The 17792-nt window shown below is 46.7% G+C and overlaps 2 protein-coding genes across 2 annotated transcripts in view; both read left to right on the top strand.

The window, feature by feature from the left end:
• Positions 1 to 7414, top strand: part of RASGRP2 (RAS guanyl releasing protein 2) — a 43730-nt gene extending 36316 nt beyond the window's left edge. Inside the window, exons 16-17 of the mRNA XM_060252516.1 lie at positions 4183 to 4273; positions 7053 to 7414. Coding sequence (XP_060108499.1) covers positions 4183 to 4241 — 59 coding nt within the window. The 3' untranslated portion in view covers positions 4242 to 4273; positions 7053 to 7414. The remainder of the gene's footprint in view (positions 1 to 4182; positions 4274 to 7052) is intronic.
• PYGM (glycogen phosphorylase, muscle associated) overlaps positions 1 to 17792 on the top strand; it is a 234100-nt gene that overhangs the window by 80570 nt on the left and 135738 nt on the right. The window lies entirely within an intron of this gene.

Here is a 17792-nt window from a genome sequence, read left to right on the forward strand (position 1 = left end):
CCCTGAGTCCGCTTGCGGAGAGGGCGGGATAGAAATTTAAAGTAATAAAATAATAAATAAATAAATACTCAAAACCTTCACTAACTTGTCCCTCCTTGTCCTGCTTATAGGGCTTATATCCAGGGATGACCATATCATACTGATTTTCCCATTCTATCATGTTTCTGAGATGCCCACTCTATGTAAATTGTCATTTAGCACCAAGCATCCCAGTTCTTCCATCTTGGCTTAGAGACTTGTAACATTGACATATATATATACCCTCACCTCCCTCAGTCCTTTTGTCTCCACACATGGCCCTCCTTTATCATCCTACCAAAATGCCACCTTTCTAATGTGTCCCGTTTTTACAACCACTGTACACTGAAGGTTAACAGTCCATTGGCTTCCCACTGTGATCCCAGTATCTCTTTTTCAGGGTTAAATTAAGACCCACTCAGCGTATCTTTGAAGTTACAACCATGTCCTAATGTGAATCTCACGTAAATATCATCTGCTAATTCATCAAGGATGTTTCTTCACCATCTGTTTGGGATTGCAGCTCTTCTGGATAATTTGGTGTCCTTCACAAAATTTGATTATCTCATTGTTCAAAATTAAATTAAATAGCACCAATCCTGGTGCAGATCCTTACAGGTTTTCAGTTGGGTACAATATTCCCTCTAAGCTGTGGAGTCTTGTAAGCAAAAATTCTACTTTGTGAGCTACTGGTATTAAAGTTGTGAGCTACTGCATAAATTAGTTTGTTCTGGGGCCATTTTTCCTGAGCTAAGACAAAAATGTGTGAGCAGGAGGCTAAAAAACTGTGAGCTAGCTTAGCTCACACTAATTCAATTTAGAGGGAACACTGGTTAGGTGGCTGTATTGGTGTGCCTAAGAAGAGCAAGACTTGAGTCTAGTTAAAGACCAAGAAGATTTCTAGGGTCTGAGTCAAAGCTGCCTTCATCAAATACGATAGAGGAAGCTTTGTCTCGCAAAAGCTTAAATCCCTGGAAATCTTATTGAGGTTTTAATTTTATTTATTTCGTTTATTTAAAATATTTGTTAGCTGCTTTTCTTCCTGCATCATTCAAGGTGGTTTCATAAAACCAAAATTCATTGCCTTGTGAAAACTGTCCCCACTTGTGCCTTCTCTCTGTGTCTTGGTCTTTAGCCAGTTACAAGTGCTTGCTGAAGTTTTCCTTGAGTTTGATGGGAAATCCAGGTATATAATGTCCATGATGTTGCTTGGTCTACACCCCTAAAGAATTGACTAGGTTGACCAGGTTTCTGGTTGCAGGAGCTGCCTTGTCTTCATGCTTGACAATTCTATCCCTAATCTCCCCCCCCCCCCCGCCCCACAGCTTAACCGGAGAAGGAGGTTAGGCTGGCAGATTTTTAATTTCCTGTGTATTTCTTAAATAAAACATCAGTGCTTTGGTTTCCAGTCTTCCAATAAGAAGGCTGAAGGAGAGCCAGTTTGGTGTAGTGGTTAAGTGTGCGGACTCTTATCTGGGAGAACCAGGACTTATTCTCCACTCCTCCACTTACAGCTGCTGGAATGGCCTTGGGTTAGCCATAGCTATCGCAGGAGTTGTCCTTGAAAGGGCAGCTTCTGTGAGAGCTCTCTCAGCACCACCCACCTCACAGGGTGCCTGTTGTGGGGGGAGAAGATATAGGAGATTGTAAGCCGCTCCGAGTCTCTGATTCAGAGAGAAGAGCAGGGTATAAATCTGCAGTCTTCCCTGTCTTTCCTCATATTTTAGCCACCCCCCCCAAGCCACAATTTTTACTTCAGAATTCATTGTCGCTGTAATGCCTCCAGATAAACGATTCCTAAATTTGACACTCAGTAATTAAAGATCCCTTTTGTGATTTATGACCTAAATTTGCTGGGCTGTAATTTGTGGTTCTCCTCCTTGCACCCGCCTTTTACCCCAATCAGCTTCCTTCTCATTCTGCATTACATCTCTCTGCTGTTCCACCCTGTATGTATCCGTTTTCATTGTTTTTCTCTCCGGTATCAGCAGTCACACACTATTTTTGCACACACAAATACCCACCACCACTAAGGTGGCCCCCTCCTTTCTCTACCCACTGATCCTCGCCCCAATGACGGAAACCAGCTTCCCACCCAGATAACAGCTCTCTGCCTAGCTCTGCTTCCTGCCATGTGTGCTTTAGGTTGATAACACTCAGAGGTCTGCTTCCTGTATGTGTTGCTCTGTGTGAGTCTGCACACTTCATTTCTTTGGGCTCCTAAGTTGAGATCTCTTCCCCCCTCCTACCTTATGCCTGAAACACCAGAGTGATACTGGCATAACATTACAAAACATGATAACCGAAGCTCTGCTGCAGGCGGTAGAAGCAATGTGCAGATAATTTAGACATCAGTTTCTGAAAGTTTGTTTACTTGACTTCACTCCTGCATTTTTATCTCTGTACTTTCTTCAAAGAGTCCAGGGTGGCATACTTGATTCTTCTCATCTGTTTCACAACAACACTCTGAGGTAGGCTGAGAGAGAATGGCTGGCAGGCAATCGTCCTGAAAGCCAGTGTGATCATAGTGATTAGAGTGTCAGGTTAAGATCTGGGAGACCTAGGTTTGAATCCCCAATCTGCTATGGAAGCTTGTTGGGTGACCTTTGGCCAGTCACACCCTCTCAGCCTAACCTCCCTCACTGGGTTGTTGTGAGGATAAAATGGAGGACAGGAGAAGGGGAGTCCCCACTGGGAAATGAAGTAGACTAAATAAGTAAACTTCCCAATGAGGTTTTTTTTTATCATGAGGGATTTTCAACCTGCCTCTTTCCACACCTGGTTCAGACACACTAACCACTACATCACACACTGGCTGTAGCTTTCTGAAGGATGCATTTGGAGTTATCATAATCTCTGTACTCTCAGCCCCTTTCATATCCACCCACCAATCCCCCCCCCCCCCCCGCTGTGCCTGTAACATACTGCAGTGGATGAACTGTGAGATGGTGTCTGTCTCCCCCTTGTGTTCTGAGGCTGCCTCACACTGTGAAGTTCGGACTATCCAGGCAGTTGACGCAAGCGGATTGGTAAAGCATTATCTCTTCTGGTCTGGCTTTTGTTGGGAGAAGGAGTGTGCCAATTTTTAGGTTTACGTCCACAATCAGGCGCAGTGGGAAGGAATTTAAATCTAAAATCCTGACAGCAAAAAGCCTATAGTCATGAAGAATATTAGCTGTGGTTTGTTTGTTGCTGGAAAATAACCAAGAGGTTTGTGGCATATTGAAGTGATAGTCTTTAAGGTGGGACAGGATACCAGTTTAATTAGGAATGTGTTGCACTTGCAACAATTCCACAAGATGGAGGCGTTCTACAACGGAAACCTTGAATGTGAAATTCAGCCCTGAGAAGTAACTGGGGTTGAGGGGAAGCAGAGGCTTTATCTGAGCCATGGCTGTGCTGCTGGGGAAGGGTTGTGTGTATGTGCTAATGTGTTTGCTAGCCCCCCCGCCCACCCTGTTTCTCTGTGTGAAAATGCCATCCTTCCACTTTAAGCCTTTTCCTTCCTCCCCCCTTTTTGCTGTCAAGTTACAGTTGACTTACAGCAACCCCGAAAGGTTTTTAAGGCAAGAGCTGTTCAGAGGTGGTTTGCCATTGCCGGACTCCATGTCACAACCCTGATATTCCTTGCAGGTCTCCCTTCCAAATACTAGCCAAGGCCTACTCTGCTTAGGAGATCTGATGAGATCAGGCTATCCTGGTCAGGTTGTCTTTTTCCCTACCAGAATTTAAAGCTACTTAAGGAAAGGGTGAAAGCCATTTTTTAAATTGGGGAAACTGTGTGTCTGTGATGGGGAAGATCCAACACCTCTCTTCGGCAGCACTGTGGCCCTGATCCATAGAATCATATAGATGGTCTTCACAAGCCATATGCTGCAACCTTTTGCTTTGTGGAGGAAATCCAAAGTTATCCTCCACCGGAGAGCGTCCATCCTCTGACTGAAGACCTCCAGCAAGCAAGAGCCTATTCAATCCCCACCTTGATCGTTGCTGAACTGTGCTTATTGTTAGGAAGCTTCGCCTAATGTTTCAAATGAAATCCGCCGTCCTGTCGCTTAAGCCCATGAGATCTCGTTTAGTCCTTGGAGCGGCAGCGAACAAACCCTTGCTGATAAAAAATAAGTCTTTGAATTTTACTCAATTTACATTCTGGTGTCTGTGCAGAAATCCAGGAGGAAGAAGTGCAGGCGGTAGAGGATGGCGTCTTTGATGTCCACCTATGAGGCTGATGCTGGAGGGTTTGCTTGAAACGAAGGTATCGTGGTCACATTTTGGGGGTCTTGTGGTGGGCAGGAAGAGGGGAGGGAGGGAAAGATGGTGGTGGCAGAGCAGCTAGGGTCACAGGGGCTGCTAAGGAGGAAAATGCCCCCTAGCATTTGACCTCAAAGCTCTGCTCTTCTTATTTGGAGCAACGTAATTTGCACACTGCGTATTTATAAACACAACTGGATGCACATGGGCCCTCCCTTGCTGTGCATCACTGTCCTTGGTGATTAGGAAGTGCTCAGTTTGCTCAGGGTAAAGGGTAGCTATGCTTTAAAGTGGCATCACAAGAACACTCAGGGCCTTTTTTTTTTTTTGCAGAAAAAGCCCAACAGGGACTCATTTGCATATTAGCCCTCACCCCTGACATCACCATTGTTTCACGGGGGGGTGTAGAAAAAGCCCAGCAGGAACTCATTTGCATATTAGGTCACACCCTTGATGCCAAACTGAATTCCTGTGTGTTCCCACTCAAGAAAAGCCCTGAGGAACCTAATAATAGTGGCAGGAGGAACGGCCCTTTGCACCTCAGCCCAGCAGGAGTCAGGAGTCTCTAATTTTGGAACAGGCACCTCCCTGCCCTGCAGTTCTCTGCTGAAAGCTCTTTTCTTCTCTGAAAGCCTGCCTTCTTTTGAAGGCCATGTGCTCTAACTGCAGGGATGTCTGAAAAGGAACACAAAAGGGGATTCAGGAGGGAGCAGAAACGCACCTGCAGTCAGTACGATCGCTCAGGTGCCCAGGAATCAAGGGCTACCTCCCTGTTCATTGCAGTTGCTTTGGGGAGGGAGAGGAGGAGGAAGAGGGGCATCCCTGTGTGACTCAGTAAAGCTTCCGAGAGGCCTCTGGAAGGCAGCAGTTTTGTAATCAGCCCAGTTTTCTGTCTTTTGTTAAGCAGTTTTAACTTATTAGCCTGTGTTTGACATTATTTGACTGACTGGCCAAAGGACCCCAGGCTCTTCCTTTCCTGGTCAAGTATCAACCCTACACAGGAGCTGCATCGTCCACCTTGCCTGCCTCCCCCCTTAATTCCTCATGTCTTTGGGAGGGCACTTTTGGGTCTTCATGACAAAGGACACATGTTAGAGGTGTTCCTTCATTACATGACAGACCCCAGAGCTGCCCTAATTTCAGAATGCAGGCTTAGCTCTTGTTCAGGTTAAGCTCTTGATGATAAAAAAGCACAATGTATGTTTGCTAAGATGCAGAATGCCCAGCGAGTCCTCCACAGCGGCAAGGTCAGCTTCCCTGACACCAGAATATAACTGGGGGGTATTTTAGATTTGATCATGTTTAACTCCTGCCAGTAGAGGCCTACTACGCCTGAATGGTTTTCAATGACAACCATGTTGCTAGGCTCTGTTCAGTCTGGAACGCTGATCTATTATCTGTGCAGAGAACTAGAAGTCAGCAGAAGGGACTACTGCGTGTGTCTAACTATACATTACACTGCTTACGGATCCACCCCAAGTCCTGTCAAGGGCACAAGCGCTGGGAGTTTCTGTTCAACCTCAGCTTCTCAAGCGTGCAGTGCTCAATTTATTCATTTGTTTATTTATGGAATTTGCACGCTGCTGTCCTCTCCAAAGCAGCTGATAGAAAAATACTGAAATACGATTTCCCAAATAATACAGTTCAGCAGCATAAGCAAGAAGAATCAGTTCTGGGCAGGCCCTGATGGACAAGGCTAAGAGCCCTTTGACAGGTGCCTCTGAGACCACCCAGGCTTAAGTACCTGTGAGGAGAGGAAGACCAGCTTAACCCAGGAAGGATTCAGTGACTGCCAGTTTGCTGCCAGCAAGATCTTTGTCATTTCTCCCCTGCCAAGCATCAGGATTGTGGTGTCCAGAGATTAAAGCCTTCCTCTCTTTGCCACCTTCCTGAATCTGAACAGGCCCTCAGAAGTTGCTATTTGCCATATTGAGGAAACTTATTTGTACTGATGTGAGTTTCCTCGGTGCACTTGGAGTTCCTCTTACTTGGAACACAGGGCTTTTTTTGAGCAGGGGCGCAAAGGAACACAGTTCTGGCTGGCTTGGCATTGGGAGGGGGGGGTCTAATATGCAAATGAGTTCCTGCTGGGCTTCTACAAAAAACGCCCTGCTTGGAAACATTTCAGGTTATGGGAAATGGACTAAACCCCTCTTTCCCCACATGCTGGAGCTGATATGAATTGGTGAGGGAGGTTGGGGAGGGACGGTGTATCAATGGTAGAGCATCTGCTTGGTAAGCAGAAGGTCCCAGGTTCAATCCCCAGCATCTCCAATTAAAAAGGGTCCAGGCAAATAGCTGTGAAAAACCTCAGCTTGAGACCCTGGAGAGCTGCTGCCAGTCTGAGTAGACAATACTGACTTTAATTTATTTATTTATTTATTTATTTAGTGGACTTATATCCCGCCCTTCTCACCGAAGTGTCTCAGGGCGGCTGAGGGTCTGATTCAGTATAAGGCAGCTTCATATGTTCATATGGTGTCCCTCATGCATGAAAAGTCGAGTTTCAACAAGGAATTCCCAGCGTACCTCTGCATGGCAGGAACCACAGTGGCTACAGGATGAACCTGTAGACAGAGTACAATGTTTAGTTAAGCTTGACTTAGCTGAGATTTCTGGGCTTTGCCTGCATTTCAGAAGACTTTGTCTGCGATGGTAGGGACAGTTTGGAAGTGAGGGCTGATGGGATTCTCTGTCCGATTGGAAGAGCATGAATTCTGAGAGAAGCTAGAGGTGTATGGGTTTGGTCATTCATTTCATTGTTGTGTTTTTTATCTTTGCAGGATCTTCTCTTTCTTTTCTGTCCGCTCCACCATCGCTCCAGGAAGTCCTCTGCCTTGTTCTAAGGGCTGCCCCCAACTGAAGTGGGATGTGTATATTAAGGGGGTGATGTGGAGCAGATACCCAGAGGAGCTGCACTTTAGAGCAGCTGGACTAGGAAACTGTCTTCCTCAAATCTAGTTCAGAATATCCTTCTCCCCTCCACGTTTTTAAAGGGTTGAGGCCAGAGTTTCCATGACTGAGAGAAAGCATTAGGGTTCTGCCAAGCAACACAGACCTGCCCAAACCGTGTGTATATTTGTTTCAAGAACTGGATTCCAAGATGTAATAATGATTACAATAAATTTGACATTTCCTGTCTGCCCACCTGTTCCATCACCTAAATATTCTGTTGTTCCCAGGGCGGGGGTGGGGTGGATTGAGGCAAAAAGAAGGGACCATCTGTGCTCAACCAGCTAAATTAGATTGGTCCACACAACGTTGTATTTCATGTCAGTTGCCTCCCCTCTCCCCTTTGCTTATGTTATTGCCATCTTTTCTAGGCGGAGCTCTTTTCCTTTAAAAGCCATGTAACAGCTACTAATTCAACTGGTAAAGCTTTTCACATCAATATAACTGTTACTGAAGAGCAGAAATTGCCTCTGAGCATATAGAATCATAGAGTTGGAAGGGACCTCTAGGGTCATCTAGTCCAATCCCTGCACAATGCAGGAAACTAACAAACACCTCCCCCTAAATTCACAGGATCTTCATTGCTGTCAGATGGCCATCTAGCCTCTGTTTAAAAACCTCCAAGGAAGGAGAGCCCACCACCTCCCAAGGAGGAAGCCTGTTCCACTGAGGAATCGCTCTAACGGTCAGGAAGTTCTTCCTGATGTTGAGCTGGAAACTCTTTCAATTTAATTTCAACCCACTGGTTCTGGTCCTACCTTCTGGGGCCACAGAAAATAATTCCATACCATCCTCTAGATGACAGCCCTTCAAGTACTTGAATACGGTGATCATATCACCTCTCAGCCGCCTCCTCTCCAGGCTAAACATCCCCTGCTCCTTCAACCTTTCCTCATAGGACTTGGTCTCCAGACCCCCTCACCATCTTTGTCGCCCTCCTCTGGACCCATTCCAGCTTGTCTATATCCTTCTTAAAATGTGGTGCCCAAAACTGAACACAATACTCCAGGTGAGGTCTTACCAGAGCAGAGTTAAGCAATACCATCACATCACATGATCTGGACACTATACTTCTGTTGATACAGCCCAAAATTGCATTTGCCTTTTTAGCCACTGCATCACACTGTTGACTCATGATCCACTATGACCCCTAGATCCTTTTCGCACATACTACTGCTAAGACAAGTCTCCCCCATCCTATAACCATGCATTGGATTTTTCCTACCTAAATGCAGAACTTTACATTTATCCCTGTTAAAATTCATTTTATTGATTTTAGCCCAGTTTTCCAGCCTATCAAGGTCATCCTGTATCCTGTTTCTGTCGTCTTCTGTGTTTGCAGCCCCTCCCAATTTAGTATCATCTGCAAATTTAATAAGCAATGTGCAGAGGAAAGCCTCTTTTCATGCTCAGAGGCATGAAATGATGGCAAGCGGTGATGTTGCTGTGCTTCTGTGCATATAGAAGAAAGGAGGTGGAGTCAGAGGAAGGTGCCGTTAGTTGGATAAATATCCCTTTGATTTCTCCCCCCCCCCCCCGCACACGCACACTTTTCTCATTTCTTGTCAAAGTGGACACAGAGTGAAAAGGGATAAAATATAATAAAACTTACATTGATTTCCCCCTCTCTTCCCACCCCTTGGTGACAGATTCTGTTTATCATTCCATATTACTCTTGTCAAGGCTCTTGTCATTGTGGCCTGGAATTAGTAGCAAGGCATTTAGCCTGCCCCAGATGTATCCTGCTCTGGCTGCTCCTTGTTTGGGCTTCTTGTCCATGCTGCAAGGTGACTGAGATGGACTACGAGCCAGTTTGGTGTAGTGGTTAAGTGTGTGGACTCTTATCTGGGAGAACCAGGTTTGATTCCCCACTCCTCCACTTGCAGCTGCTGGAATGGCCTTGGGTCAGCCATAGCTCTCGCAGAGTTGTGCTTGAAAGGGCAGCTTCTGGGAGAGCTCTCTCAGCCCCACCTACTTCACAGGGTGTCTGTTGTGGGGGAGGGGGAAGGTAAAGGAGATTGTGAGCCACTCTGAGATTCAGTGTGGAGGGCGGAATATAAATCCAGTATCTTTTTCCTGCTTCCCCTTTATGAGATGGTCTCATTTGTGCTTCTGGGACAGAAAACCTCTGCGTTCTAGAAAACCTCTGTACATTAAGTCAGGGGCTGGCTGAGGAAAGGACACTCTTTGCTCATGCCCAGAGGCACATTTGATTTTCACCATCATGCATTTGCATTTATTGATTTATATGCATTGCCTATATTGATTTATATCCTGCTTTTCTCCCCAGTTGGGGCTCAAAGTGGCTTACAGTATCCCCCCCCCCCAATTTTCTCACAACAATAGCCTTATGCCATACTGGCTGTCCTGTTCTAAAGCTGTCACATTTGTAGGGCTGTGCCCTTTTGATCCTAACTTTAGACAGCTTTTAAAAAAAGATACATTCATGAAGGAGCAGAGTACTATCAAAGGCTATTAGCCATAATAGCTAAATGGATCCACCATGTTCAGAGGCAACCTACCTGTGAATACCAGATGTGAGGGACAGATAATGGGGTGGGGCCTGTTTGTGCCCCTGTTGGAAACAGGAGACTGGATTAGGTGACTCTTTTCTCTGATCCAGCGCAGCTTTTCTTAATGAGAAGGGTGGCAGGGTGGGCCTGCTCTCCCTTCGAAAGCTGAAGCCGTTAAGCAGGGGAGAGAAAATTGAATTATGAAAAATATTGATTGGCGCATGGATGGCACAGGCGATAAGCGCCAGGCGGTCTTAAGCAGGCCGGTAAACAGAGCCCTGCTCTCGGCTCCCCTCTTGCTAAGCGGATTAAAGGAGGGGATGAGACATGACCTTTCAGACAAGAACCTCCTTTGCTGACGGCAGCTTCCCCCACCCACTTTCCCTGACTCCAAGCCAAATCAGCTTTAGTTCCTCAAGAGCTGTTCTCTCCCCTCCAATATTTTTTGGCTCTGACTAGCTTGGCAGCATGATCTCTTGGCAGGTCTCAGCATCTTGGGCCTTTGTCCCACTACGTTATGTATGTACGTGCTGTCAAGTTACGACCAACTTATGGGTCTTTCAAGGCAAGTGAGAAGCAGAAGTGATTTGCTGTTGCCTTTCTCTGAAAAACCTTCCTTGGTGGTTTCCCATCCCAAGTACTGACTCTGCTGAGCTTCCCAGATCTGACAAGATCAGGCTATACCATGCCTCGGAAACTGCCAAAGCTTGTGCAGCTGGGCTTTGAGAAACAGAATGTAGCGTTGGTACATTCTGTATGTGATAACCAAGCCAGATGTCCCGAGTTCCAGTCCTACCTCTGGAAAGGACAAAAAACTATATTATTTTCCCTTGTCAGATGAACCTGTTTATTTATTTATTCACTTTTTAAATACCCTGGCTTTCTCCCTAGTGGGGATTCAATGCGGCTTATATAGTTCTCTATTTTATCCTCACAACAACCTTGGGAGGTCGATTAGGCTGAGAGTGTGCGACTGGCCCCAGGCCACTCAGCAAGCTTCCATGGCACAAGTAGGGATACAAACCTGGGTCTCCCAAATCCTACTCTGACACTTTAACCACTACACCACGCAGGTTATAGGAGACAGGTCGTTTGTTCATTGAGTGCAATTTTATCCTCCCTTTCTTCCAAGGAGCCTGGGATGGCATACATTGGTTTACTCTCCTTCATATTATCCCAACACTATGAGGCTGCAAGAGTGGTTAGCCCAAGGTTTCCCAGCAAGCCTCCAAGGCACAGCGGAGGGCTGGAACTTGGGTTTTCCAGATTGTACCCTAACCACTATACCAAGGGCTTTTTTTGGTAGAAAAGACCTAGCAGGAACTCATTTGCATTTTAGGCCACCTCCCCTGATATCACCATTATTCCACTCAGGGCTTTTTGTAGAAAAGACCTAGCAGGAACTCATTTGCATATTAGGCCACACCCCTACCACCAAGCCAGCCAGAAATGCATTCCTGTGCATTCCTGCTAAAAAAAATCGCTGTCACAACCATGAACAGGAAGCACATGTTTTTCAGTCATAAGGTCCCGTTGCACCCTCAGCTTCATAGACCAATGGTTCAGCTCGGTATCCAACAACTTTGTGTGTTTTTAAATTAGCAACATTTTGCTCATCAGCAGTGGTTTCTCAAAGGCCTCCTTACCTTCCCTCTTCCCCAGTTACCAGCCTAGATATGAAGAGAATTAACACATAACTAGAGCTCGTCCAGGTTAGCTTCAAAGCTGCATTCACATGACTCAAGGTGAACACCCAGGTCTTCTCCCTCGGCTACTGCTGATGTGACCTTGTCCCTTTCTGGGAGGCCAGCCTGACGAGCTTTGCTCCATCTGCATTTCCCTCACACAAATGCTACCGGGGGAAAGAAAAAGGACAAAGGGCTATGCTGAATAATTTATTCGTGGGTAATTAATTATGCATTAATAAATAAGTGTTTAACAATTGGCTACAACGCACACATAGTGTGTGGGTGGGAGGCATTGTAGGCTTACAAAAAATGCACTGAAGTGGGGGGGCATTTAATTTGTAATGGAATTGGAGGGGGGCAGTCCAGGGCAAGAGCCTCCCCCCCCAAGCACCTTCAATTCCCCCTCCCCATGGGCATAATGGAGGTTGAGGAAATCTATGGCCACCATTACAGCCGCTTCTAATAACTTAAATAAAATTTAAATAGCTTTTTACAGACCTCACATGTTCTGTAATTATGCATCATTTATACAGCAATTTTAATGACGCTATCTTTTGCGGCCGGAGCCTGTGTGTACAGACTCCTGAGACACTCAGCCTTGTTGAATTCAAACATACACGAGGGCTCAGCCTGCATATTGCACCAACATCTTGCTTGAATTGGCGCAAACAAAAGATTCTGTCTGCTAGGCAAGGCAGGACCAAGATATTCACCTTCCCCCCTCCGAAAGATTTGTTTAGATATTAATCTATACCCCGCATTTCTACCCAATGTGGCTTAAGGACATTGTTCTTCTCTCTGTTTTATTTTGCAACAACAACCCTGTGAGGTTGTTAGGCTGAGAGAGAAAGAGAGGGATTGGACCCAGGCAATATTCCCGCTAAGCTGTGGAGCCTTGTGAGCAGAAATTCTACTTTGTGAGCTAATGGCATTAAAGTTGTGAGCTGCATTTGCTCTGCAGCCATTTTTCCTGAGCTAAGACAAAAATGTGTGAGCTAGAGCTGAAAAAGCTGAGCTAACTCACACTAACTTAGCTTAGAGGGAACACTGGCCCCAGGTCGCCCAGCAAGCTTTCATGGCAGAGAGGAGATTTCTAGCTGAATCTCCCAGGTCCTAGTTCCACATTTTAACCACTACACCGCACCAGCATTGTGACCTGAGTGGGGTCCTCTACTCTCCTCAACTTTACCTCCCCACCCTGCCCTGACTACATGAGAACCAGTTTGGTGTAGTGGTTAAGTGTGCGGAATCCTATCTGGGAGAACCGGGTTTGATTCCCTGCTGCTCCACTTGCAGCTGCTGGAATGGCCTTGGGTCAGCCATAGCTCTTGTAGTTGTCCTTGAAAGGGCAGCTTCTGGGAGAACTCTCTCAGCCCCACCCACCTCACAGGGTGTTTGTTGTGCGGGGTGGGGGGCGGGGAGGTAAAGGAGATTGTAAGCCACTCTGCGATTCAGAGTATAGGGCGGAGTATAAATCCAATATAATCTTCTCCTTTACAGCCACCCCCTGCCTGTCTGTTATTCCCAGGGTTCCTAAACGGAGTTACTCAACATTTGACTAGATCTGGGAGAGCTGGGTTCAAAACCTTGGGCCAGTCACACACTCTCAGCCCCTCACAAAGTTGTTGCGAAAATAAAACTGCATAGAGGAGAAGAATGTCAGCTACTTTGGGTCCCCATTAGAGGGAAAGACAGAGTATAAATGAAGTAAATAAATAAAATATATCCATTTAAACCAATGGACTTAGAAGGGTGAACTCCTGCTTCAGTTTGCACTGTTAACACCTGCTCTGCAATTGGGTTTGGCCTTGTGTGTTTAACAGCTGCCTGACCAATCTAGGATTCAACAGGAATGTATCTTCCTATTAAAGAAAAATGAATCTCTGTCTCCCTGCAGTAGTTTATTGCCTTTAATGGGTGCAGTGTAGGCACGCCAAGAAAAGATGTGGCAATCTCTAGGCGCAAGAGCAGCATGTGCCACTCTCTACGGGGCGGGGGGGGGGAAGGTGCTCCAGGCGCAAGTCACAGAAGGAGTCAACCCCCCCCCCCTCTCCAAGCACTGGGAGAAGCACCAAACCGACTCCTCATTAGCCATTCCCAACCTCCGCCTTAATGTATCAGGAAGCTTCTGAAGGGCCATCAAAAGCACTACAGGAAAGAACTCTAGGTGCACTTGGCACAATAAGAAAACCACTAATTAGATCCAACCTCGGCCATCAGGACAACTGCACAGGGGTATTTTCCCCACCAACTGCATTATAGTCCCTCCCCACCCTTTGCTTGCCAGCAAAGAGATCCACTGAGCAATTCTGATAGGATCTGAAACAGCCCACCCCACTCTATAAAATTTCTTCAGCATCCCACCTCATAGTTCTGTGGAGCTCAGGGTCATCAGAGTTATGCCACAGTTCAATCACAAGAAAACGTCCTCCTTCCTCTGGGACATCTCGAAAGGTGAAGTTTAAGTTTATTAAATTTATACCCGCCCTCCCCACCAAGGCAGGCTCAGGGTGGCTTACAACAATAGTCATAAGAATAAGATGACATTAGTGCATCATCATAATAAATCAATTAAAATTTTAAACAATTTAAAACAGTTGGTGTTAATAACATTTTGGTGTTATTCAATTTCAATGACGTCAGTATTTCCTGGATTCCTCCTGCTGTTATAAGTCTCAAAATCATCTGAAAGCAAGCTGGAAGAGTGTGGTCTTACAGGTTTTGTGGAACTGGGCAAGGTCCTGCAAAGCTCTAACCTCTTCTGTGTCAAGTCGGCTGATTCAATAACGAGGCCTTATTGATACAAAGTTTCTAGTTTATTGATATCATTGTTCTCGACTGCCAGGAGATTGAAAGACTGAGGAACATACAGCAAAGTATAATCATATAAGGTATACTTCAAAGGGATTCTTTAGGGAGGGGGTACTATGCAGGGCACATTCACACATTGATGTTACAAATTAGTTCTCAGGCCAGTTGTGGCCTTGGGCAGATCCTCCCACGGTGCCCAGCCTGAGAAGGCACCATAATCTCTTTCACATATTCCCATTTCAAAGCAAAACTACATAACAAAGGAAAGGAGGGGGGAAAGGAGAGCTCGAGCTAGCAGCATTGGTATACAGTGTGGCTTTTACCCAGAATGCTTTCCCCTGAACCAAAGATGAACTACAGACTTGATCAGAGTTAAAGCAGACTTGACATTCTGGCAGCTGGTTCCACCAGTATGGGGCTGCTACTGAGAAGGCGCGATCCCTGGTAGCCGTCAGTCTGGCCTCTTTCGGCCCGGGGATCACTAAAAGATCTTGAGCTCTCGATCTTAGTACCCTCTGGGGAACGTGTGGGGACAGATGGTTACCATGACCAAGGGTTCCACGGCAATCAAAACAGGCATCTTTCCACATGAGGGGTTCCCACCTTTTTGAGCCTATTGGCACTTTTGTAATTCTGACTCATGTTAATGGGCACAGTGCAAAATGGTTGCCAGAGGAGGTGGCGCCAACCACAAAATGGCTGCAGAGCCAGGCAGAGCCTTTCACACACAAAGCCCAAATGCAGGGAAGAAGGGATGTTACTTTAAATAAGTACTGGGAGAGAGGAGGGAGAGGGAATAAAACCAATGCTGTGGTGACAGTTGCCATTGAATTTTTTTAAAAATCTGCCTAGCCAATCAGATCTCTAGTGGCCGGTTAGAAGCCCTGCTTGGCAAGTGCCCCATCTACTCCCACCCACTTTCTAAAAACACTTGATGAGTGCCAGGAAAGGTATTGGTGGGCCCCAGGGTGCTCGTGGGCACCATATTGAGGACCCCTGTTCTACACCAACCTAGTTAAGAAAAATTTTTCTTGATTTGGAACCTCTGACTAAATAAGCAGGGCTGAGAAAAGGTAAATCATAATGCAGGCTTAAAAAAAAATGTAACAGCAAACCCTGCTTTCCCTTTGCATCAAACTTTCAATGCCTTTCTCACTTACCAGCATCTCCCTTTGTTAAGAGAAGAGAGAATCATGGTGGTATCAGAAGCACACAGTGAAAGAGAAAGCTTTTCAATGCCTCCACCCCCCCCCCCTCCCCGGATGAGGGGCTATAATCTGGATCCTGCAAGAGTGCGGTTAGATGCTTATGAGATATTTTTCAGATGCAGAACAATTCTCTACACCCTCAAAAGGGATTATTTACTATATTTATTTTAGATCCTGCCTTTAATCCCAATGGGGACCCAAAGCAGTTTGCACCATTCTCATCTAGTCCACTTTATCCTTGCAGCGCCCCTGTGAGGTAGATGGGGTTGAGAGTGCAGAACTGGCCCCAAGTCACCCAACCAGCTTCCATGGCGTATTGGAGACTCGAACCTGGGTCTCCCCAATCTTAATCTAACACTCAAACCACTACACCACCAAGCTGTCCCCCACACCTGATGTGTAAGATTCTAGAGGGAAGAGACAGGACAATTTGAGCTAAGCTTTCCATTATACTAGTTTAATCTTACATTTCAAGGAAGGGAGACCTCCTTGGAATACCAGCAGTCTGGAGGCAGGAGTAGGCTTTATTCAGCCACTTCTCTGAATATCCTCCAGGCCCCCAGTATGGGTCAGTCACCAGAGGCTGCCGAGACTTCCATGTGCAGACACACACACACACAAATACAAAAATTAAAGACCAATAGAAACGTATTCAAGGTATAAACTTTTGTGTGTAAGCTTATACTGTAAATAACACTTTGTTGGTCTTAAAGGTGGCACTGGACTCGAATTTTGTTCTACTAGTAGCTAGGTTAAGGGGGGTGGGGGGTGGGCTCCCTCTGGGAATCCTACCCCCCCAGGGAAAGTGCATGCGCAATACATAGCCTCTCCTCTCCCGGTGTAGTGAACGCCGCGTGGTCATTGTCTGGCTATGCCTGGCAGATGGTCACTGCAATGGCCTCTCCTGCATTACTGCATCCGTAGCAACACCTTCTCGCTGGTCCCCCCCGTTTTCACAGAGTTTGCTACGTCATGGTGCGACCGAATTGTCCGGCGGTATAACCGGATGGGCAGGCTGGGCCCACCAACCTCGTCAGCCTAAGAGAAGGAAAACTCTAACATCAAACCCGGGCAGATAGAGCTCGTTAATGTAACACCTACCACCTGGAGGACTCACTGCCGGCGTCCCGGCTTACTGGGCCATGGCAGATGACCCCCAGGTGAAAGGGTGGAGCCAGTACCGCGCACACTGCGCTTCACCTAAAAAATTCCTCTGCGCAGGCCTGAAGGGCATATCCACACACACAACCCACAACGCATCAAGTCCTGCAGCGATAGGCAAGGGGCGAAACGGCAGGTGGAAGGTGCCACTGGAAGCCGCAGTCCCGATCCTGCATGTAGGCGGTTCAGGATATTGGTCGCCTGATGCTAACCCGGAGACGAAAGCATCTTTCGGCAGCACCCTGAATGACCAAGCAGCCTTATCTAGGGACAGCACTGCTTGCTCCACACGGAGAGGGGCCTAGAAAAGGTGGCCTAAACAAAGCTCGTCTCCCCCACCCCAGTTGGCTAGCCGCGGTCAACGGGCATCCTTACTTGCGGTCGAAAAATAACAACAAAGAAAAGGCATGCACCTGCCTCACAAAGTGTGCAAAGACTAAAGCTTGCGTGTTGGAACATCAGAACCATGCTTGACACAGTAGGCAGTGGTCGCCCTGAACGACGCTCTGCTCTAGTTGCCCACGAAGAGGTACAAGGACTCCTTGAAGAAATCCCTTAGCACCTGTCACATCAACCATCACCAGTGGTCTGACCTAGCCTCAGATCGCAAAGCATGGAGGCACATCATCCACCAGGCTGTCTCTTCCTTTGAGAACACACGCATAGCTGGTCTTGAGGACAAAAGGAGATTGAGGAAGAATCGCACTGCTACAGGACCAACCCTAAATCAGACTTTTCCCTGCAGCCGCTGTGGCCGGACCTGCCTGTCCCACATTGGTCTTGTCAGCCACCAGCGAGCCTGCAGCAAACGTGGACTATTACACCCTTCTTAAATCTTCGTTCGCGAAGCCAAGCCGAGAGAGAGAGCTAGGTTAGCAACAAGGGAGGTTTGGGGAGGGAAGGGACTTCAGCAGGGCATAATGCTGTTGAGATCAATTTCTAAAGAAGCTAACTTCTCCAGGGGAGCTGATCTTTTACCAGCTGTAATTTCAAGACATCTCAAACCACCACCTTGAAGTTGGCAACCCTACATTTGATGGACCTGTGAGGGGAAATAGGATGTTGCACTAGATGAAAAATTGGTCTGATCCAACTTGGTTCTTCTGAGGTCAATGTCTTCTGAGGTTACTGAGGGCCCAGCTACAAATACAAGTTGATGGGGTGTGAACTGGCAAGGACTGACCAAGAGA

The sequence above is a fragment of the Heteronotia binoei genome, chromosome 1, assembly GCF_032191835.1.
Source record: "Heteronotia binoei isolate CCM8104 ecotype False Entrance Well chromosome 1, APGP_CSIRO_Hbin_v1, whole genome shotgun sequence".
NCBI classification, from domain to species: domain Eukaryota; kingdom Metazoa; phylum Chordata; class Lepidosauria; order Squamata; family Gekkonidae; genus Heteronotia; species Heteronotia binoei.